This window comes from Psammomys obesus, unplaced genomic scaffold, assembly GCF_907164565.1.
Source record: "Psammomys obesus unplaced genomic scaffold, mPsaObe1.curated_primary_1811, whole genome shotgun sequence".
Classification (NCBI taxonomy): domain Eukaryota; kingdom Metazoa; phylum Chordata; class Mammalia; order Rodentia; family Muridae; genus Psammomys; species Psammomys obesus.
The window spans coordinates 15,483-39,984 of NW_026589527.1; the positions used below are offsets into that span (position 1 = coordinate 15,483).

Below are 24,502 nucleotides of genomic sequence, written 5' to 3' on the forward strand. Positions count from 1 at the left end.
TGTGACTTGAGGCTCCTGGGTGGGTTGATAACCCTTGGGGGCCTCCCCTTCTTTGAGAAAAGCAAGAGGGGAGAGTGGGGGCAGGGATTGGGGACAGGGAGCCTGAAGGCAGGACTGGGAGGAAAGGGAGCTGGGATCAGGCTGTAAAGAGATTAAATTAATAAATAAATGGGGAAAAAAAGTTTTCATCCTGCAGTAGCCGACAGAGGGCGATATTGCACAGATTAGAGATCCCCATTTCTGATCCTCACCTTCAACTTAGTCCTTCCTCCCCTGCAGGTTGCAGAGTATCTGCCAGTTGAGGAGAATCAACACACCAGAAAGTCAGGACCAGGACCACGTCCTCAGGTTTGTTTTTTTTTTTTTTCTTTAGAATTTCACCTAAACAAGGAAGCTGTTTTGTCAACCTTGTGCCACCTGTCCCTAAGAACTGGGAACCGCAGCCACTATCCTGCTTGAACCAAGATTTTCCATACAGGCATCAGTGGTGTTTCCTGTAATAAGCCATGTTCCGGGTCCTCACCTCCTTCCTGGGGATACAATTTTTCCTGGGTGAGTACAATTATTGTTTGTAGATGCACACAATTCGTTGTTTTTCTTACTTAACTTTCAGTAAGATCTTTTTTCATCATGAAGTCCTCATTGCATTTACCGATTTATCATTGATTTCTCAGGAGCTGTCCAAACACAGTCAGTTACCCAGTCTGATGCTCAAGTCACTGTCTTCGAAGGAGAATCGTTGGAGCTGAAATGCAACTACTCCTATGGTGGAGCCCCTTACCTCTTCTGGTACATCCAGCACCGTGGCCACGGCCCCCAGCTTCTCCTCAGGTACTACTCAGGAGACCCAGTGGTTCACGGCGTGAATGGCTTTGAGGCTGAGTTTAGCAAGAAGGACTCTTCCTTCAACCTGAGGAAAGCCCCTGTGCACTGGGGCGACTCGGCTGTGTACTTCTGTGCTCTGAGCGCACAGTGTCTGGGGCTGCAGAGGGAGCTGATCGCAAACCTAAGAATATGGGGAAGATACCACAGCTGAGAAAGGAATTCAAATAACCTCCCTGGCTCTCCAAGTTGGGCTTCTCTGGAATTGTTACTTTACTCTGCCATTGGGACCTATCTGGGCTATATCGGCATTTGGTCATGGCTCCAAGGAAAGGTGACATAGCAGGGTAAAAAGCACTAAATGATTCCTGAGACATGTTTGCTTCCTTAATGGTTGTTTTTTAGACTGTATTTTCTACTGACTGAGAATCCATGAGGACTTGAAAGTACAAGTTAGTTCCACATAACCAATGACTGCAATGGGTGTTTACATAGTGTGGACCAGAGGGAGAGGTGTTGGCTTCCTTCAGCATCAGACTGAAGGCTAGTGTCAGGAAGAGTAACTGCTTGTCCTCGATGCCTCAAGAGCCTCAGAGGCACTCTCCACCTGTGATGGTTGATTTAGTCCCCTTGACTCAGTGTAGAATCACATCACAGAGCATCTCAGCAAGGATTATGTGGATCAGGTTGGCATGCAAACATGTCTGTGTTGGATTAAAATGATCACTGTGGGAAGACACAGCCTGAAGATGGGCAGCACCATTCTGAGATTGGGCCTTAAGCCCTGAACGAAATGGAGAGAGTGAGCAGAGCATGCCATGCAAACATCCTATGCTCTTTGTTCTTGATTATGGAGGGGATGTGACAAGTTCTGTTGCTGGGAATTCCATTCTAAGATGGACTGTAACCCGGAATTGTTAGGTCACATAAATTCTCTTTCTTCTAAGTGATCTTTGTCAGATTCTTTTGTCATAGCAACTGGATAGGGAACGAGGATGCCATCCTTACTCCAACAGACTTAAGAACACAGAGTAAAGAGACCGGAGGCAAGAAAGAGACCACAGTCTGACCTCAACGGGTGAGACGATTTCAAACAGTGAAGGACACTCTTTTGTGGAAAATGGGGGTCTGCAAGTAAAGAGGGGAATACTTGGAGTTCATAGAGGGGGTTGTGATGAAGACTTGTGTGCAGTTGCAAGGGGCCATGTACAGGTCTGCAGCCTCTCATCCCTGGTATTGTCTGCTCATTTGAGATAGACTGTCTTGGAAAACAGGCTCTCTCACCAAAATGTTTCATTTCTGGGGTTCACTGGGACTGGAGTAAGGACAGCCATAACCTCATAGGGATTCTGTTTGTCCAGCTGAGACATACTATCATATGTGATCAATGCAGTATTATTTATTCTTCTGTAAGTGTGACACATTTCGTAAATCAACAAATGAAGTAGAAATCAAACCTCAAAGCTTTAGACAGTAATAAATGCCATTTGAACAAATTATAACATCATTTAAGTTTATTTGTCTAGATAAATACAGTTTTACTCAAATATAAAGTTTCAATTAAAATTTAAAACATTTGCCAATAAAATTGTCATTGTTCTTGTTTTTCTTCTCAGTGTTACTCTCTTTCATTATCGGACGATAAAGATTACAATTTTTGATTCCCTAGTTTGTGTTTTGCATTTGTAATGTGTGTGTGTGTGTGTGTGTGTTTGTATTAACAATGTGTAGCATAGCCTGGCACGATGGCACATAGCTTTAATCCCAGCACTCAGGGAGGCAGAGGTAGGCAGATCTCTCTATGAGTTCAAGGCCAGCCTGATCTGCAAAATGAGTTCAAGATAGCCAAGGCTCCATGAGAAACCCTGTCTCAAAAATTCAAACCAATCCAAACCAAACCACCACTACTGCCACCACCACCACCATCAACAACAACAACAAAAAACAGTGTGCAGCTCTGTGTTTTTAAAATATATATCAATAATAAAACATTGTAAACATGATTACTTAGCTTCATGTTTTCACTAAAATAATTTGGAAGCATGAAAAATTTGTAGTAATCTATTTCAATGTTTTTAACTGCTATGAATCAACTCAATTCAGGAAGAAACAATATATCACTTTCAACGGGCTTTTGGGCAGGGCAGTGCCAGCAGAAGTAATGGCAGCCTCAGTCAGAAGTAAGGTTCACAAAGATCAATAGGTCATTGGCAGTCATCTTCAGCCCTCTGCAGTTCAGTCTGCCTATATCAGCCCTTGTCACCTCTCTTCCCAAGTTCAAGTGGGCAGATATGAAGGACCAAGACTAAGCAGACCACCTAGACTCAGAAGATGCATGCCACAACCAGGCACCAATACTCACTGTTACAATTCAAAAGTCACTAGAATATATTTTTAAGTATTTACAATTTCCATATTTCTCTTATAATGTGAGGTATATGGGATATTCTTAGTTCAATATATATTTCTGTGAAGAGGTACCATGGCCTAGACAACTTATAGAAAAAAAAGTTTCTTTAGTCCTTACAGTTTCATACAGTTGAGTCCTTGACCTTCATGGTAGGGAGCATGGCAGCAGGCAGGGGTGCATGGTCCTGGAACAGTCCCTGAGAGCATACGTCTTGAGACACACCACAAGGTAGAGAAAGTGACATTGGAAATTTCCCTAACCTTTTTAAACCCCAGAACAGGATCATGCCTTTTAACTCTACTCAATTTTACCAGCTGGGAACCAAGCATTCATGAGCCTATAGAGACCCATATCAGGGAAAAGACCATAGTTTCTATTATTATTATTATTCATTTTATTAAAAAATTAGCATTTGTTACAGTTCATTCAATTTGTATCCCAGCAGAGGCCCCCTCCCTCGTCTCCTCCCAGTCTCATCCTCCATCCCTTTTCTCTCCCTATTGCCCTCCTAGTCCTCTGATAGGGGAGGTTCTCCTCCCCTTATATTTGACCATAGCATATCAGGACTGATTACATTGTCTTTCTCTGTGGCCTGAAAAGGCTGCATCTCCAAGGGGGAGGTGATAAGAGAGATTGTTATTAAGATCAAGTCAGAGAAATTCCCTTTTCCCCTTACTAGGGACACACTTGAATACTGAGTCTCCATTTGGAGATCCTGTTCCTTCCAGGTCTTTCTATCTCCCCATTCTTTCATAAAATTCCACACTCTATGCCCAAAATTTGGCTGAGTCTTAGCCTCTGCTTTGATACTTTGATCAGTAGAGTCTTTCAGAGGCCCTCTGTGGTAGGCTCCTGTCCTGTTCTCTGTCTTCTCCTGCTGCCAATGTCGATCATGTCTGTCATGTTTGTCCTTCTGAATGAGGATTGACTATATTCCCTAGGGTCTTTCTTGTTGTTTGTACCCCAGAAACAGAAAGACATACATGGTATATACCCACTCATAAGTGGATATTAGCTTTATAATATAGGATAAACATATTAAAATCTATACTCCTATTATTATTATTTTTGAAGTGATGGAGATAGACCCAAAGTCCTCATGAATTATAGGCTAAGTGCTGTATCACTGAATAATACCTATACTATTTTAAAAATTATTTATTTATATGTAATAGAATACTGTCATTTTTCTTTGCAAAACTTTTATTAGGTTTAGTTTCTTGTGCTAAAAGTTTATAATATGAAACAAATTGCTATTTTAAGTAGTAACAATCCTTAAACAACATTCATTAACTTACTAAGTAAAGAAATATTTACTAGCTTTTTAAAGGTTTATTCCACTTGTCCAAGTTTGAAGACATCACAATTGAAAAACTTTGCTTTTTCCTCAAAAGTAATTTGGTAGTGATTAAATATGTGTTGACATTTCTTGCTTGTATATTTTCCCAGTGGATTACCACACGTTCCAAACTGGCTGCATGGGACACTTAGAAATGGCATGCAAATGCATACCAAGGGAACACAACACACAAGGTGCAATTAAACTTGTCACAACTACTATTCAGAATTACAGAAATACCATCCAGTAGCTGCAGGTGTCTTGGGCAAAATAAAAGAGCCAAGAGCAACAAGCTGTCATTGACTTCTGAGAATATAGGTCAACAATCCTCTGAGGTGTTTAAATTACCCACATGTGTTGGGGGGTGTGTCTACCCAATACATACCCATTTCCTATTTAATTCTGAGCTCACAACCATCCTTTCACTATAACTGTATCCTTTCCTAAGGTAAGAAGTTAGGGTCCACATCCTCCAGTGGCTCAGAAAATGAACTCTTCCCTTGGCCTTACGATTGCACTCTTCTTAGTGCTTGGTAAGTGGAATGACTCATTGAGCTTCTGTCTTGCCCCATGTTATTGATGTAAACTTTTAAAACTCTTTTTCCTATGAAGCAGAACCCAGGTCGTAGCTGTACTGAACTGTTATTAATTTCTCTTTTTAGGAGAAAGCAATGGAGACTCAGTGACTCAGACAGAAGGTCAAGTGACGCTCTCTGAAGGGAGTTCTATGACTGTGAATTGTTCCTATGAAACCAAACAGTACCCTTCCCTGTTCTGGTATGTGCAGTATCCCAGAGAAGGTCCACAGCTCCTCTTTAGAGTCTCAAAGGCCAATGACAAGGGAAGCAGCCGAGGGTTTGAAGCCATATATGATAAGTAAACCACCTCCTTCCACTTGCAGAAAGCCTCAGTACAAGAGTCCGACTCGGCTGTGTACTACTGTGCTCTGAGTGACACAGTGACAGAAACCACAGCGGGAGCTGAGCACAAACTCTGAGGAGGAAGGGACTGGCTGCTGAGTGTTCTGAGATCACTCTTTTAGGGGCCACAGCAGGTCTTCTATTGTTGATACTCACCACCACCCAGGTACTGCTGGAGTATAAAAGCATCCAAACTAACGTGAAGAACAAATTAGGAAGGAAGCATGCCTTACTTTAGACTTTATTAGGATGAGTGAAAGCAGTCACACACAACAGTGATTTCCCTTTTAGTTTTTGTTTTGTGAGATGGGATTTCAGGTAGCGCAGGCTGGCCTTGGACAACTTGTGAAGCTGAGGTTGGCCTTGAACTCGTCTCACCTGCACCTCCAATGGGCTAGAGTTACAGGCATGAAACATCATACAAGGCAGAATGTGCAATTTCTTAAATACAAAATCTCTTGTTGAATAAAATTGTCTGTATGTTCATCATCCCCTATAATTCTAATCCGCAGAACTTTACTCATGTTATTAATGGAATTATCAGGTGTAGAGACAAGCCAAGATTTATGAGGCTGCATGTTCCTCCACATCTTCCTGGTAAACTGCAGAGAGAAGGGGTTCTTTTATTTCCTCTCAAAGTCTGATAAGGTATTTGTTACTTGTAAAGATTCTTATGTTTGCCTGAATTGAAAAGTAGAAGCCCAAGTGGACACTGAACTGCCATGGGTTACATCTATGCAGGGGTTTTAGGTTCCATAGTTATGGGAACAGGGACTGTCGCTGATATGAACTGTTTGGCCTACTCTTTGATCAGCTCTCCCTAAGGGGAGAGCAGCCTTACCAGGCCACAAAGGAAGACAATGCAACCACTCCTAATGAGACCTAATAGACTAGGATCAGAAGGAAGGAGAGCAGGACCTCCCCTATCAGTGGACTTGGAGAGGGACATGGCTGGAAAAAGGGGAGGGAAGGTGGGATTGGGAGGGGAGGGGGAAGGGAGCTACAGGGGGATACAAAGTGAATAAACTGTAATTAATAAATAATAAAATATAAAAATAATAATAAATGAAAAATAATAAAATAAATAAAAGTAGAAGTAAATAAAATGAAAAAAAATACAAGTTTATGTCTTGTGACAATACATTCCTGCCATTTTTATTTGGCATTCTTTGTTCTTTCCGCCAAAATCTAGCACATTCTGTAGCTTCATCCTTATGTTTCTAGTGTGTTCTTTTTCAGTGTAATCTGTCAGCAGTCGTGATATGCATGGACGAAAAAGATGCTGAATCTTGGGTGCTTTGGTCCTGGGGGAAAAGTGGAGTAAGATGAAGAGATGAGAGGACTCAGTTCTGTTTACAGGTCAAAGAGAGGAAAACTGAATCAAGCACTGGGTGATTCACAGCTGGCATTGTTAGAAGCAATAAACTTATTGTGGTGCACTTAGGAGATAAAAGAGGGCAAGAATTAGAGAGAGGGGTGTAGACAACTATTCCGAAGACATTCACAGACCTCCAAGAAATCAAGGGACAAATAGATGGACATTCACAAGTCAATGGAAGGAATGTTCCTTCTTTCTGTAGGATATTCCAAAAGACAAAATGGATCCCAGACCCAAAATGTAACAACCAAGTTATGATTCATTTTCCAAAATTTATTCAGTTTGGATGGTGTCTCTGTGTGTGTTTGAGTGTCTGTGTCTGTGAGAGGGAGAGGAGCTAAGAGAAGGGGAGGCAGAGGGAGAGACAGAGGGAGAGGGAGGGAGGGAGACAGAGAGAGAGAGAGAGAGAGAGAGAGAGAGAGAGAGGAAGGACACATCAAGTGTCCTAGAGCTGAAGTTACAGGCAGTTCACACCTGGGAACCAAACTGCAAGAACATTTAGTGCTCTGAACCACTGAGCCATTACTCAAACCCCAGCATAACATGTTTCAGTAACAGAGATAAACTTCCATGACACGATTAGGGCAAATGTGTCTAGATTATGACAACAAAAGGGCAAGAAAATAGTGAATATAAAATATAAACTGAAGATAAAATACTTGGTCCTCATTGATGTGAGAAACATTGAATTTTTTAATTAATTAACCTTCAATTCTGGTTGAAACTTCCCCTTTGTCTTCTCCTCCCAGCCCCTCCATCTGCTTTCCCCTCCCCTCCACCTATGCCTACTTCCTTTCTTCTCAGAGAAGGGGAGACCTCCTGGGGGTATCAACCACCTTGGCAGATCAGGAAGGACAGGGCACATCTTCTTCAATTGAGGCTACACAAGGCAGTTCAGTCAGGAGAAGGATCCAAAGACAGGCAACACAGTCAGAGATAGCACCTGCTCCTGCTGTTAGAGGTCCAACATGAGGGATCAAGCTGTACATCTGAAGAAACATTTAATTTTTTCGATGCTAGGGTTGAACATAGGCTCCATGAATGCTAGGCAACTGCTCTTCTGAGCTATAGGCTTAGTTTTTAAATGTTTATGCTTTAAAGCTTACCATTAATAAAGTGAAAAGAGAATCCAAAAGTTGAAGGAAATGTTTGCGAATCATGTATCTCCCGAGGCAGTGTCAAACAGAATGTATAAGGATACCATTTTAAAAAACTCTAGGGTAGCATGAGAAATGCAAAGGGATAAGTGGTTCAATGCTTGCTCCTCTAATAAGCATTAATGGTGGCACATGTTTGCAATTGCAGCAGTCAGATTGAAGTGACAGAAAGATTATGAATTTGAAGCCAGCCTAGCCTACACATGACTATTTTAAACATAAAAGATAAACATAAAGCATAATTTAAAAGATAGAATACAAAGTCAGTCTTTAGGATACTCTAATTTTACTCAACATAATAGATAATGTCAAATGAATGTGAAATGGTGATTGTTGGCATTGATGTAGAGTCTTTATACATTTTAGGTACCAATGTAAAATGCTGTGGTTAATAGTAACTTTACTTCTGTTTTTATTCTGAAGAGAATTAATATCATTTCCACACAAAAAGCTGCACCAAAATGTTCAGGGCAGAATTAGTCATGATAGCCCCAAAGGAGAATAATCTAATGCCTATCACTAGATGAATGGGAAGACATCCTATATGTTCCAAAGGATATTTTGCAGCAATAAAATTGATAGCATACTGATACATAATAAAATATAATGTCCCCTAAAAAAGTGAAGATGCTGTGATGGTTCTTCTTGGTTATCAGCTTGGCTGGATCTGGAAAAAACTAAAAAGCCAAGCTACTAGGCACAGTGTTTCTCCTCTTCTGGAGAGCTCTGACTGATTCAGATGCCATGCATTGTTTTCCCATGCACTGTTCAGTATAGACAAGTCTACAAACACATCATTTTTTTCTATCTATCTAGAGTTAGTGAGCTCAGATATCAGGGAAATTGGTATGATGGCGAGTGATGATGGTCATACAATTGTATGAACAAATTAACAATTACTGAAATATATAGAAAAATGCATATTTTAAATGACTGAAATTATACAGCATATAAAGAATGCCTCATAAGATCTGTTAATTATATAAATCACTAGAAAGATGAAAAATCATATTTTATAAAAGTAGCTTTAAAAAACTGACCAAGCAAACAAAAGAAATCCAGTGGCTCACATTTCTAATTTAATACAGAGACTGTCTCCTCTCAAACCTTCTGTTCCTACTGTCTCATTGGAGCCCAAGTATCTGGCAGGTTCTAGAGGCTTCAAGTCCTGCTTATTGGGTTTCCTGCATCTCCACCTGATAGAGGACACTTTCTGTTTCAAAAAGAAACCAGGTCTGTTCTTTAAAAACTAAGCAATCTTAATTATCAAAACGAACCAGAAAAATACCCCAACCTTCTCCCAAACCAATCATTTCCTAGTTCACTCATGATAAACCCCAAAGTTTTATTATCTTAAATATTTTGTCATTGCAAGCTCTAAGGAGGAGATCTACTTAGTAGATCTCTTTATAGTTGCTTTGAAAAGCAACTATTGAATATACTCACAGATAATTTCCAGTTTCTGCTCAAATCTACTTTAGTGATGTCTTCTCTAAACATCACATATAGAAGGGCAATCCTTCATATGTCATTTAGGCTTAGTCTTTTCTGAATGGACAAATGTTATCCATCTATCTATCTATCTATCTATCTATCTATCTATCTATCTATCTATCATCTATCTATCATCTAGCACAGTTCTACAAGCAGGAATTCCAAGATAAGGATGTTGACAGAAGTTTCTTCTGAGGGCTTCCTCTTGACTTGTAGATGACCCCTTCTCCCTAAGTCTTCACCATTTTTTCTCTGTTGAACATCAGCTCATTTAAGTAGAGCTGGCCTCATTTTGCTTTGATCCTTTATTTTAAAGGCTCTGTCTTTGATTAAGTCACATTTTGAGGTAGCTAGGGTCTTAGCTTGAACATAAACATTTTGGGGAGGGCACAATTCAGGGTTCAGAAGACTGACATTAAATATATTCTAAATGCATGTGGAATGTAGATTCCTCCCTGACCCAGTACCCGTGGATTTCTGTTGACTCAGAAATCATATATACCCTGGATAACGGGGATTTTCCACCTTCTCCTAAATGGATTTCTATAAGAATGAGAAACATTCAGCCACAAACAACTCATTAAATATCATGATTCAAATTATAAAGAATGGAGCTAAATGGACCAGTGATAAAAATGATAGGCGCATCATATCCCTGATCTCTCTAATACTTTAAACATGAATGGATGTTGGATTTTGTCAAATGCTTTTTCAGCATCTAAGGAGATTATCATGTGGCTTCTTTCAGTTTGTTAATATGGTGGATCACACTGATGGATTTCCCTATATTGAACCACCCTGCATACCTGGGATGAAGCCTACTTGGTCATAATGGATGATATCTTTGATGTGTTCTTGGATTCGGTTTGCAAGTATTTTGTTGAGTATTTTTGCATCAATGTTCATAAGGGAGATTGGCCTGAAATTCTCTTTCTTTGTGGGGTCTTTGTGTGGTTTAGGTACCAAGGTGACTGTGGCTTCATAGAATGAGTTTGGTAATGTTCCTTCTGTTTCTATTTTGTGGAGTAGTTTGAAGAGATTTGGAGTTAGCTCTTCTTTGAAGGTCTGGTAGAATTCTGCACTGAAACCATCTGATCCTAGGCTTTTTTTTTTTTTTTTTTTTTTGATGGGAGACTTTCGATGACTGCTTCTATTTCCTTGGGGGATATAGGACTATTTAATTGATTTACCTGGTGCTGATTCAGCTTTGGTAAGTCGAGTCGGTCAAGAAAATTGTCCATTTGGATTTTCTAATTTTGAGGCATATAGACTTTTAAAGTATCTCCTGATGATTTTTTGGATTTCCTCAGTGTCTGTAGTTATGTCCCCCTTTTCATTTCTGATTTTGTTGATTTGGATGGTGTCTCTCTGCCTTTTCGTTAGCTTGGCTAAGAGTTTGTCTATCTTGTTGATTCTCTCAAAGAACCAGCTTTTGGTTTCATTGATTCTTTGAATTGTTTTATTTGTTTCTAATTGATTGATTTCAGCCCTGAGTTTGATTATTTACAGCCATCTTCTCCTTTTAGGTGTGTCTGCTTCTTCTTTTTCTAGGGTTTTTAAGTGAGCCATTAAGTTACTTGATTGAGCTGTCTCGAATTTCTTCTTGAAGGCACTTAGTGCTTTCCTCTTAGCACTGCTTTCATTGTGTCCCACAAGTTTGGGTATGTTGTGTCTTCATTTTCTTTGAGTTCTAGGAAGACTTTAATTTCTTTCTTTATTTCTTCCCTGACCCAGCTGTCATTTAGTAACAAGTTGTTCAGTTTCCATGAGTGTGTAGGCTTTTTGCTATTTCTGTTGTTTTGAGGTCCAGCTTTATTCCATGGTGATCAGACAAGATACAAGGGATTATTTCAATCTTCTTGTATCTGTTGAGGCTTGCTTTGTGACCAACTATATGGTCTATTTTGGAGAAGGTTCCATGAGGTGCTGAGAAGAAAGTAAATTCTTTTTTGTTTGGGTGTAAGTTTCTGTAAATGTCTGTCAGGTCCATTTGATTCATGACCTCTGTTAGAGACATTGTTTCTTTGTTTAATTTCTGTCTTTTTGACCTGTCCTTTGTTGAGAGTGGGGTATTGAAGTCTCCCACTATTAATGTGTGGGGATCTGGTTTAAGTTTTATCCATATTTCTTTTACAAATGTGGGTGCCCTTGTATTTGGGGCATAGATGTTCAGGATTGTGATGTCTTCTTGTTGGAAATTTCTCTTGATGAATATGAAGTGTCCTTCCCCACTTATTTTGATTAATTTTGGTTGAAAGTCTATTTTATCATATAGTAAACCAATATAAAGTAAGCCTATAGCCAACATCACACTGAACAGAGAGAGAATTAAAGCAATCCCACTGAAATCAGGGACAAGACAAGGCTGCCCACTCTCTCCATATCTCTTCAACATAGTTGTGGAAGTCCTTGCTAGAGCAATAAGACAGTCGAGGGAGATCAAGGGAATTCAAATTAGAAAGTAAGAAGTAAAATTATCACTCTTTGCAGATGATATGATAGTATACGTGAGTGACCCCAAAAACTCTACCAGGGAACTCCTACAGCTGATAAACACCTTCAGCAAAGTGACCGGATACAAAATTAACTCAAAAAAATCAGTAGCCCTCCTGTATACAAAAGAGAAATGGGATGAGAAAGAAATTAGGGAAACAACACCCTTCACAATAGCCACAAATGACATAAAGTACCTTGGAGTAATCCTAACCAACCCAACCAATCAACTAACCCTAACCAAATTTCAAGTCTCTGAAGAATGAATTAAAAGAAGATAACAGAAGATGGAAAGATCTCTCATGCTCATGGCTTGGCAGGATTAACATAGTAAATACGGCCATCTTACCAAAAGCAATCTACAGATTCAATGCAATTCCCATCAAATTACCAACACAATTCTTACAGACCTGAAAAGAAAAATTCTCAACTTCATATGGAATAACAAGAAACCCAGAATTGCTAAAACAATCCTCTACAATAAAAGATCTTCTGGAGGTATCTCCTTCCCTGATCTTAAGCTGTACTATAGATCAACAGTTATAAAAACTGCATGGTACTAGCATAGAAACAGAATGGTGGATCAATATAACCAAACAGAGGACCCAGAAATAAGCCCACACTCTTATGGACACCTGATCTTCAACAAAGATGCCAAAACCATACAATGGAGAAAAGATAGCATCTTCAACAAATGGTGCTGGTCTAACTAGATGTCTACATGTAGAAAAATGAAAATAGATCCATACTTATCACCCTGCACCAAACTAAGGTCCAAGTGGATCAAAAACTTCAACATAAAACCAGACATATTAAATCGGTTAGAAAAAAAAGTGGGAAATACCCTTGAACTCATTGGCACAGGAGACAAGTTTCTGAACAGAACACCAACACTACAGGCTCTAAGAACAACAATCACTAAATGGTACCTCATGAAACTGAAAATTTTCTGTAAAGCAAAGGACACCATTATAAAAACAAAATGATTGCTTACACATTGGGAAAGAATCTTCACCAACCCTTTATCTGACAGAGGACTAATATCCAGTATATATAAAGAACTAAAGAAATTGGAAAGCAGCAAATCAAGTAATCCAATTAAAATGGGGAACAGAGCTAAACAGAGAACTCTCTGTAGAGGTATATCGAATGGCAGAGAAACTCTTAAAGAAATGCTCAACCTCATTAGCCATTAGAGACATGCAAATCAAAACAACCCTGAGATTTCATCTTACACCCATCAGAATGGCCAAGATGAAAAACTCAAGTGACAACACATGCTGCAGATGTTGTGAAGAAAGGGGAACCCTCCTCCACTGCTGGTGGGAATGTAAACTTGTACAACCACTCTGGAAATCAATCTGGCACTTTCTCAGACAACTAAGAATAGTGCTTCCTCAAGATCCACCCATACCACTCATAGGCATATATTCAAAAAAGGCTCAAGTACACAATAAGGACATTTGCTCAACCATGTTTGTAGCAGCTTTATTTATAAGAGTCAGAAGCTGGAAACATCCCAGATGCCCCTCAACTGAAAAATGGATGCAGAAATTGTGGTACATCTACACAATGGAGTATTACTCAGCAATGAAAAATAAGGAAATCATGAAATTGCAGGTAAATGGTGGGACCTGGAAAGGATCATCCTGAGTGAGCTGTCCCAGAAGCAGAAAGACACACACAGTATATACTCACTCATATAGACATATAACATAGGATAAACCTACTAAAAATTGTACCTCTAAAGAAACTAATCAAGACAAAGGACACTGACTAAAACACTCAACCCCTATCCTGAAAGGCAAAGCTCTGCCAACAACTGCCTCCCAAGTGATGGGAATTCAAGATGTGCACACCGCACCAGGCTGAAATTATACTTTTGTTTAAGAACAACCTGTGTAGTGATCAGATTCTCCCCTTCAGCCCTAATCTCTGCAGTGTTTACCCATTTCTGTGAGAAGGGTTCTCTGGAAAGAATAGGTTAAGGAGTTTCCAGAAGCCAGGCAGATGTCTCTGAAGCAGGGAATATCAGACATCCAAGGAGTGTTCTGTAACTCACTCCCATAATGAGCCAGGATGTAGTCTGCCAGCTCTAGTTCTTAGGAAATCACAACTTTCAGTTTGGTACCTCAGCCTGTGCAGGACTATTGTTGGAAGGCACACAACTCAGGAAAGGCTGCTCCAGCATGCCAGGCTCCATCATGCATGGTACTTGGGTACCAGGAGCCTCCTGAGCAGGAGAAATGAGCTAGCCTCATGACATTGTTCAGTGGCCCAAGTTGCAAGGGTGTATTTCTATCTATTTAAATGACATGATCCATCAAGGATTCATCATGAATAATATATTTTGATCATATTTGGGTAGGTTATTTTATATAATGATGTTCTTGGGCTGTAGGAGAAAGGGCTAGTCTTTATAGTAGAACAGAGAACATACAGTTTCTAGATTTAATTATGAAATGTGTTTAATAGTGGAAACATTTTGTAGGCACAGATACTGTGTGACCCTCATGTTTTGAATTACAAGCAATGACTTCAGTGAAGAGATCAGTGTTGACTGTGGAGCACAGCTGAGGTAGTGGGAGGGAGCAGCTTGAAGGCTGAGATGGGGTGTTGCAACCAGGCCTGTGTCTTAACTGCCTTCCTCTCCCAGGTATGAAAAGCTGCACCTTCAAATGGAAATGGCCACAGCCCATGAGGAGAGCCTCCTGCAGAAAGAGCTGCTGCATCAGGAGCCACCTGCTGAGCCCCAGCCCCAGGAAAAACAGAATTCCTGGGATGAATTGTCTTATTCAGAATGGGTTCCTCTGTATGAACAGGCCCTAATTTTATCTAGCCAGTGAGCCAGCTAGTCTGCTTTGGCCTCTCATTCCCTTTTCTTTTCTGACAACACCCCTTGAGAAAACTGCTGTCTCCCTTGCCACTAAGTGTTCAAGATAAGCCACAGGCTGTGGCGCTGCCTTGCTAAATCTACACTGAGAGAAAACTGGTGAGCATAATTTTCTGTGTAAATTTTAGTTTTTTGTTTTGCTTTCTTCGTTATGGTTGTTATTTTGGCTGTTTTGGTTTTTGAATTTCTTATTTTGACTTATATATTCTTGTTATTGTTTTATAAAATTTGGTTAGATTACTCACTATTTTATTGACTACCCTATTAATAACTGTTTTTAAATGGAGCATTTTAGTCAGTGTCCTCTCTCTTGATTAGTTGTTGTGAACCAGCATGGGTTCTCAGAATCAAACCTGGGTTCTCTGCAAGTGCACCAAGTGCTCTCTAGTGCTGAGCCATGACTCCAGGCCGTCATAGTATCTTCTACAAATTTGAATCAATGAAAATAAAATGTAAAGACCTCCTTGCCATTCAGTTTATCATTTGGTAAAGACAAAAACAGAAAGCCCATTAGTTGTTCTACTATAACATGCACTCTACTTTCATGTCAGATATAATCCTCAGAATGATGACAGTCAATATATTAATGGCCACTGTTTATGTTCTTCGTATTGTCAAGGGCTCTTGAAGTCTTACATGCACCCTACAATCGATGTTGAGGGTGAGAGCACATTTCTGATGCTGGGAGGATTGCAAACCCTGGTTTAATCTCTGTCCACCAGGGGGTGGAGTTTCCTAGCACAAGATCATCATCTGTGTAAATTATAAGCTAAGCACGTTCAATGTTTGATGTCATTTCATCATTTGTTTGTGTGAAGAGTCAAGAACAGTAGCTGGGTGACCCTGAAGATGAACCCTTCTCCAGCTTTAGTGACTGTGATGCTGCTTGTGCTTGGTAAGTTACGTGACTTCAGATTTGCACTCTTTCTCCTATGATGTCAGAAAAATATTTGATCATCTATGAGGTTTATTGTTAATGTGACACAGATATTCTGTTCTTCCTCCAGGGAGGATCCATGGAGACTCAGTGACCCAGAAACAAGATCAAGTGACCCTCTCAGAAGACAGTGTTCTATTTATAAACTGCACTTATTCATCCACAGGGTACCCAACTCTTTTTTGGTATGTTCAATATTCTGGAGAAAGCCCCCAGCTCCTTTTGAAAGTTACAACAGCTGGTGAGAAGCGAAGCAGCAGAGGGTTTGAAGCCACATATGATAAAGGAACCACCTCCTTCCACTTGCAGAAATCCTCAGTGCAAGTGTCAGACTCGGCTGTGTACTACTGTGCTCTGGGTGACACAGTGACAGACACTGCAGGGGAAGCTGAGCACAAACCCCGAGAAGCAAAAGAAAGCCTGACTTCTGATCATCTGCCTTTTAGGTCACCCTTTTCTAGACAGTCTGTGTTGTGTGTCCCAACCTTTCTCTGGTTGATGATAGTTGTACAAATGATCAGAGAAGACCAAGTGGGAGATGTTATCACAGCTGAATTTTCATCAGGGACATCAGTGGTTCCTCATGGAGGGTCACATTGATTTCACAAAAAAGCTATGGATACAGTGAAGTGGTCAGTTGTCTTCATCTTCACATATAGGTCATTTTCTTCATATTGTTGCATGTCACCTCCAGCCCAAGTTATTCACACAGGGCAACAAATGCCAGGAAAGGTGTCATCTAGATAATGTCTATCTAATACATTGGAAGGACAGGTTATCAGAGGAACACAGCCTTTCCATACCTTAAGATTTGTAATAAAGATACATAGGTAGAAAAGACAGGAGAAAGGAAGCCAGAGTGGGTAGGTGATCTTCAGATTTTCAATATCCCCCTCCCCTCTAAATCCAACCCCCAGTCTCATTCTCAGCCCTGTAGTAGACTGTCTGCAGTTCCCATTTCCAGAGCACTGGACTGATCCTGGTGTGACTCCCTGATTTCTTCCCTACCATGGATTGCCTCACCCTACACCTCTTTTTAGCCCACCCTTATGCCTAAGTATCAGAACCCAATTGGAAAGAAGCAAATTCTGTCTGGAATCCAGTGTCCACATGTGGCAGGATCTCTGAAGCATTCCCTAGCAGGCCATCCAGAGCCACCACACTCTTCTCAGAACCAAGGAGAACAATAGAAACCAAGGAAGAGAGCACACATCTGACAAAGGCAAGAACACACACCAGCACAGAGAATTACAATGATCTCAAACCCAGATGCCTAGATTCCAGCATCAAATATTAACATCCAGGATGATATGTCTTCATTAAAGCCCAGAAACCCTCCTCCAGTAGTCCCAAGAAACACAATATGGCTGATGCACAAGACAAGGATTTCAAATTAGCCTTTATGAATATGTTAGAGGTCTTGAAAGAAAAAGTGAATACATTCATTAAAGAAATCACTGAGCCAAAAATCTGGAGTAAGGCAGGCCTGAAGAGACTGATGAGTCAACCAAGGACCATGTGTACCCACCTGCGGGACTAGTAATTCATGGGGTCTTCGAAGAGGACCAGGCCTGAAAGAAAAATGGGCGAGAGAGAAGAATGGACTCCAGCAAATGTGCACTTGTCAAGAGTCAAATTTTATTGAACCGGAGCAAGCTTTTAAGGCCAACCTTAGATAGGGGTGGGGCAAGGGAGGAGCACAGTGTAGAATCCTTTTTACTCAGGGAGGGGTAGGGTAGAAAAGCACACTGTAGAATCTTCTTACTCAGGAAGGGGCAGGGTGGAAGTTACAAAATCTTCTTGGCCAGGGGCCTGGAACACTTTGCGGTTATTTTGAGACAGTTAGCACATTTCTGCAACTGTCAAGCAGGATGTTGGTCAACCAGGTGCAGCAGGGTGGGGGAATGAGAAAAGGTCAGAAGTTTCTCAGGGCTTGTCTCCAACATCTCCCCCTTCTCTGTATACAAGAACAGGGATAGGGAGGTTACCGTGACCCGCTAATGGTGTCCCAAAGAAGGGCTCATTTTGGCAGCCAATTATTTTTGTTTAAGAGTAAAATTTTGGATCCAAAGGAGCAAACCGTCACCAGAGAGGTGAGCATTCCCCAGAGTAGGTAAGCGTTGTCACTCATAGGTCATTGGTCTTGACAAGGCCATTTAGATTGACCACAGTACGAGGGGCACAAACGGGGTCTGAGCCTGTTGGAAGGACAGTGCTGGACCCTTACCTGTCATTGGATCGGCCTCCTCCCAGCAAGGTCGTCCTGTCTTAGGCGGGCCAAGACTTATCCACCCGTTCCATCTCTGACTTACCAGACTACTCACTTTGTGGAAATGTAAAGCATCTTGCTCTCAATAAGACCATCAAAGCTCCATAAGGATCCTGGAAGGAATATGTTTAGTAGCCAAATAGTATAAGAGGGGTCACGGAAACCTGAGTTATTATTTGGAGGGGCGGGACCAGAATTTCCACCCCCGGGTTGATTTTTGTAGGGAGGTGAAGTCTAAGGGTCGAGATGTGGGGTTGTTTTGGTCCTTTGGCAGGTCAACAGTAGACTCCTCTTCCATGGCTAGGTGATGGTAATGGACTCCCACCGGCTTGATTGCAGAATCCACCTGATCCTTAACAAAGCTTGTCAATCGATTGAAGGCCCAGGGGCCAAAAGAGAGAAGCAAAGGATACCTACAAAAGGTCCTAGCAGACTGGGAAGCAGAGTGGTTAGCCATGGGGATGTGGGAAAACAATTTTGATACCAGGACTCTTGTTTCTCTCTGTTCCATTTTCGTTCCTCCAAACTGGAGCAAACCTTATCGATACTGCTTTGCACTAAACCTGTTTTGTCAGTGTAAAAGCAGCATTCTTCCTTGAGCGCAGCGCAGAGTCCGCCTTCCTGGAGAAAAACCAAATCTAGACCGCACCTGTTTTGTAAAACTACCTCAGATAAGGACACCATAGAATCTTTTAGGTCCTGTAAGCCTTTTTGCAAATCTTGTAGGTCTTTGTCCACTGCTAGGGAGAGTTGATTAAATTGTTGCTGGGAGGTAATTAGGGAGGCTATGCCTGTACCAGCTCCAGAGGCTCCAAGCCCTAGAATTACAGTTAGAGTAATGGCAGTTAAGGGCTCATGTTTAACTCCAGATGGACGTACCCCTTTTTCCCAAAACCAAAGGAACTCATCCTTAGAATGTATAGTCAGCCTTAGGAAAAGCCGTATAAGGACACAGTAATCTCTATGGACTAAAAGGGTGGAACTTACAAGATTAGGAGTAAGACCAGTGGAGCAGGCAAAATAAGTGCCATTAGGTGCAGCAATATATGTAAAGCTTGAATTTACAAGAGTAATATTGCAAATTTCTTGTAAAGCCACTGGGGGAAGATAGAAGGTCCCAATAGGCACGTTCCAATTCCGGACACCTGTGTGACTGTAAGGCTGACTCCCTCTGGGTGCTGCCACTGTAAGGCATTACAATTATTAGTTGTAATTACTTCTAAGGGTAAGGCTATGCCCTCGTAGAAGGGTGGCCGTGGTTAGTAACACACCCAGCATTCCTGAAAATCAGTGGCGTTAATTTGATGCATGGCCTCTTCATTGAAGGGCAGAAGCGGAAGGAATGTAATTGCCTTTGGCAGGGTTACTAGGTGACTAGAAATCACAGGATAGCCCACCAAGATGTGTTAATAATGGTAATTTGGAAAGTTCCTCAGAAGAGTTACTTAGGAAGCCCTGAGGGAGATTAGGATTTAAAGTATTTCAGAAGGATGATCTTATCGAAAGCTTCAGGTCAGCCAGGAATGCACTATTGTATCTGGGCAGTAGTCCGGTCAAGCCAGATGCCAAAATTTAGGGGGCAGCAAGGTGCCAGAAGGTCCTCTTTTATTTTATTTTTACAAGATCATAATCCCAAGGGAACCGTGCCTGTCTTAGGTGGGAATCTGGGGTCTTCAACCCTTGTTAATTAAAGTGTTAATTAAAACCTCACAGTACTTTTCCAGAGTACGGAAGAATGTAGCTGCCCCGGACCCTGGTCCTCTGCTCGGGCAGAGATAAGGAAGTGAGCAAGCAAAGACCTCCACTCTGCAAAGAAGAAAGACCAGATCTACGCTTGAGAGATAACATCACCTAGCAATCAACCCAAATGGACTCAATTCTTCTCCTGAAGAGCCCCTGACCTTCTCTCAGGCTCGCTCCTCAGAGAAGACACAGGTTGAAGCTAATTGCTCTTCCATCTTTGGCTGTAGCCACATCCCCACAAGCAGGAGATTCTGAACGTGAATTAAAGATCAGATATTTCTCAGGTGTCTGACCAGGACTGACCATACCTGAAAGTCAGCTACCTAATCCCTCATCCAATTATGAGTAGCCAGGACGGCAACCCCTGAACTTCCCTGTTCCTCATCTCCTAACAACCTGAGGCTTATGTCTCTGGGGGCCCACTCTTAAAATTTTGAAAACATATTTCCAACATAGCCAGGGCCATTATCTGTTTTAAGTTGTGTTGGAAGTTTTAATATAGCAATTGCTGACAGCATATGAGCAATAACATTTTTTTTTCAGCTTTACCAGTTTGGAGTGTGGAAAATATAAACCCACTATAAGTGTCAACAAAAACATGAACATATTTTAAATTACCAAATTTAGGAATATGTGTAACATCCACTTGCCAAATAACATTAGGTACAAGGCCACAGGGATTGACCCCAAGATGGGAAGTAGGCAAAAGGACAACACAAGAAGGACATTGTTTAAACAAGTCAGCTTTATAATTACCTTAGTTAAAGGTCCTGGAAGGTTAGAATGAACTTGCAAATGTCCAATGTAAAAGGAAAAGGTTTTTTTTGTATCAAATTTTGAATTTGTAAAAAATAAAATTTTAGCAGGAGAAGATGTCTAAATTTAATTTGCAATCTCTAACCTAGGTAAAGACTAAGCTACATAGGCACTATCTGTAAGAATGTTTAAAGACGGTTTATTAAAACTTTAAAACACAGCCAATACTGCAGGTAACTCTGTTATTTGCACAGATGTGCTAGATACTTGAAAAGATGCATCAACAGGTTGGACTTTGTCATAATAAGCTTACATATGTTAAAATGCCATATTTATTAGATTTCTGACAAGCCTGAAGGCCAGCATATTTGAGTTACTCTTTGTTTATCTTTATCATCTGCTCTAACCTGCATCCTATAAAACAGGATGCCATAATTTTTAATTTTGGTATATTTTTGATGCATGTTTTATAACCAAATTTTAAGTAAATCTATATAGTCAGATTTTATGGTTACCCATTTTAGATTTAACCTTTTTTTTTAAACAGAACAACAACTTAAACAAAGAGACTAAGTAAAGCTCAGTCTTATACTTAACTAAAGTATATACTAAAGTATATAACTAAAGATATACTAAAGTTATCTTTAGCATAACTTTAAATCTGCTCTTTTTAAACTAAAATCAAAGCAAAATTTTTAATCAGACATAGTTTATAAAGGGGCTAGCAAATCTTATTAATTCTACTATTTTGCATTAAGACAATAGCAAAAAAATTAAAGGACAAAAGTCTCATTTAGCATTAAACAGAGAACTAAAATCAGCTTATAGCCCTCAGCAAAAATAGAATATTTTGGCCATATCAAATCTATAGGCCAGAAAGAAACTGCATTAATTTATTTATTTAGGCACTGGCAGCCAGGCATATATTTTATATAATGGTTAACAATGATTTGAAAATAACCCTGCATAACCCTGGACTAACATGGAAATGCAGTTCCTTTTTCCCTTTAAAAAACTGCAAGCAAACATTTTGCATTAAAGAATCTCCAACCTTTTTAAATGAAGAACAACATATTTTATAGTTCTTTTTCAAATCATATTAACTCTCTGGCTTTTTAATAACACATCCACTAACCTTCTGCAACATCGTATATACCTTCAGGTTCCTAGCTTTCTTTTTCTGGCTTAACTAGACATTCTTACTTTCTTGCTCTCTCTCTCTTGCTTTTCAGACAACACAAAAACTCTCATCAAAATCCCTTCCATCCTAACATGATCCTGCTGGAGCCCAGTGTCTACGATTTGCTTTTTAAAGGCAAAGCAAAAACAAGTTACATTATTACACAAATTTCTGAAACTGCCAATTTTTTCTATAAACAAAGCAGCTCAACAAACAAACAGCTCTCTACAAGATACATTTTAAAAACTGCGATTTTCTCAATTAGCACAAACAATACGGCAGGGTTTCATTTAGTAAAATTGATAAAATAAACACCCAAAATCATTGTCATACCCAAATGCCTGATAAACTTTAAACATTTTATAGCCTTAAACATTTAAACATTTTTTAAAACCCGTTTTTGCAATATCAAAACAAGGTACCCCTTTTGTAGGAGAGAAGTCACAAGGCATAACCCTAATCCTAACAAAACCAGATTTTAAAACCAGAATTTACCAATGTAAACAACTTAATTTTCAAAACCAATGCCAATTTAAAATAAATCATTCTTTTAACCTAGAAGGAAATGAGAATTATTTTTAAGCATACCAAGATGGCGGTTAAATTATAACCCATATGATAAAGTAGAACATAAAACAGAAGGTAGACACAAGCAAATACTGCACAGAGACATTGAGACAAAACAAAAAAACAAAAAAAAACAAAAAAACATTAACCATCTGGCCAAATTTATTGAAAATACTGATGAAGTTAGGGGTGTCCCCCTGAACTTCGGCAGCTGTGACCACCTCGATCACGTCTTGCTACCCAGACACAGGCACCTCGAGCTCTGAAGAATTTTTAGAACAGAGAACAGAAGGTACTACACGCACAAACATTGCACAGAAACATTTAGACACTTACAGCCGCACACAAAAACAAAACACAGAAACAAAGACAAAAAACAACCGCGGTACCTGCTTTTTAAACATTTAAATATATATACAGAGCATAACCATGATTTTAAGTCAGAACTAGAAAAATTCAGAATTAATCAGTGAACACAATTTAATCTTTAAAACTAGAAGTGGCTCCATCTTTCTGGTTTCTGTTCGAGAGCTGGCTGAAGCTGACACTGGCTGAAGCCGGTGGGAGGGGGCAGAGTAAATTGCAGTACTGCTAAGCTCTGCAGCTGGCAGAGGCAGGTCTTAGGCCTCTGAGGGTTTGGGCGTTCACATCCACCCAGTTCTCTGCAAGCCTGGCCCTCGGTAGGGGAATGGGAAGGAGACAAGTAGAGTCCCCATTCCTCCTGCTCACCATGCTCCGGCTCCGGCTCTGGCTCCGATCCATGCCCTTTGCCCCAGCCCACCTAGGGGCCTTTTTTGTTTTAGGCGGAAGGGAAGCGGCGCAAAGGAAGTAGGCTATGAGACTTAGCAGTTTCTTCCCCTGACTCTGTTTTATTCTCACTTTGTAATGAGTTGAGGTCTATCTCTTCTTTAGGAGGCTTTTTGGTACCAGCTCTTTTTCCTGTACTATCTCTTAACATTTGCTTGCACTGCCAAGTGTAGGTGGCCAATCAGGGTTATGGTACCTGGAAGCCTCTTCTTTCAAATCACTCTCCTCTGAGGGGTCTAATTGGTCAGGGCCTTCTTTGGGAAAAACTTTGGGAAAAACGGGGAAAGCTAGGGAATTAACAGTAATAACGGGGGACAATTATTATCTTTATCTCGACCTCTTTCTCTAAGGTCCTCGAGAGGGCAGGCTTCAACCTGATCCCACTTTTTGGCATATCTCTGGCCCATTAATAACAAACCATGGACAAATGTCCGACACAAAAACAAAGAACTTAATTAAGTCCTTTTTCTTAACTCTAATTCACCTCTCCCTGAGCGCAACTGTTGGCCCATTTTTATGGGATGGAGAAAGACTTACCCGACGTATCTTTTTCCTTTGAGTGGCAGGAACATACGTCTTTACGAGTCACAAGCAGCCAATCTTACTTTCGATTCGTCGCGGCGTTTTCTGAGCCATCCGGATCCATCCATGCAAACCTCCATCCGGCAGTGGTCCATGCTTCGGCCCCACGTTGGGCGCCACTTGTACCCGCTGCGGGACTAGTAATTCATGGGGTCTTCGAAGAGGACCAGGCCTGAAAGAAAAATGGGCGAGAGAGAAGAACGGACTCCAGCAAATGTGCACTTGTCAAGAGTCAAATTTTATTGAACCGGAGCAGGCTTTTAAGGCCAACCTTAGATAGGGGTGGGGCGAGGGAGGAGCACAGTGTAGAATCCTTTTTACTCAGGGAGGGGTAGGTTAGAAAAGCACATTGTAGAGCTTCTGAACTCAGGGAGGGGCAGGGTGGAAGTTACAAAATCTTCTTGGCCCAGGGCCTGGAACACTTTGCAGTTATTTTGGGAAGTCATGGTACAGTTAGCACATTTCTGCAACTGTCAAGCAGGATGTTGGTCAACCAGGTGCAGCAGGGTGGGGGGAATGAGAAAAGGTCAGAAGTTTCTCAGGGCTTGTCTCCAACAACCATGCATGGAACAGACCTAAACCCTGCTCAGATGTAGTCCATGGGCAGCTCATTCTCCATTGGGGTTCCCTAGTAAGGGGAGCAGAGGCAGTCACTGGCATAAACTCAGTTGTCTGCTCTTTGATCACCTCTCCCTGGTGAGGTGGCCTTACTAGGCCACACAGAGAGAGGATCCAGACAGTTCTGATGACACCTG

The 24,502-nt window shown here is 40.8% G+C and overlaps 2 gene segments (V, D, J or C); both read left to right on the plus strand.

Annotated features, from left to right (window-relative positions):
• Positions 1–475: 475 nt before the first annotated feature.
• Positions 476–1,036, plus strand: LOC129675086 (T cell receptor alpha variable 8-3-like). The segment is given in 2 exon segments: positions 476–552; positions 675–1,036. Coding segments are annotated over 2 exon segments (408 nt in total).
• A 14,719-nt stretch (positions 1,037–15,755) lies between these two features.
• Positions 15,756–23,888, plus strand: LOC129675082 (T cell receptor alpha variable 9-2-like). The segment is given in 3 exon segments: positions 15,756–15,801; positions 15,914–16,307; positions 23,732–23,888. Coding segments are annotated over 3 exon segments (597 nt in total).
• Positions 23,889–24,502: the final 614 nt, after the last annotated feature.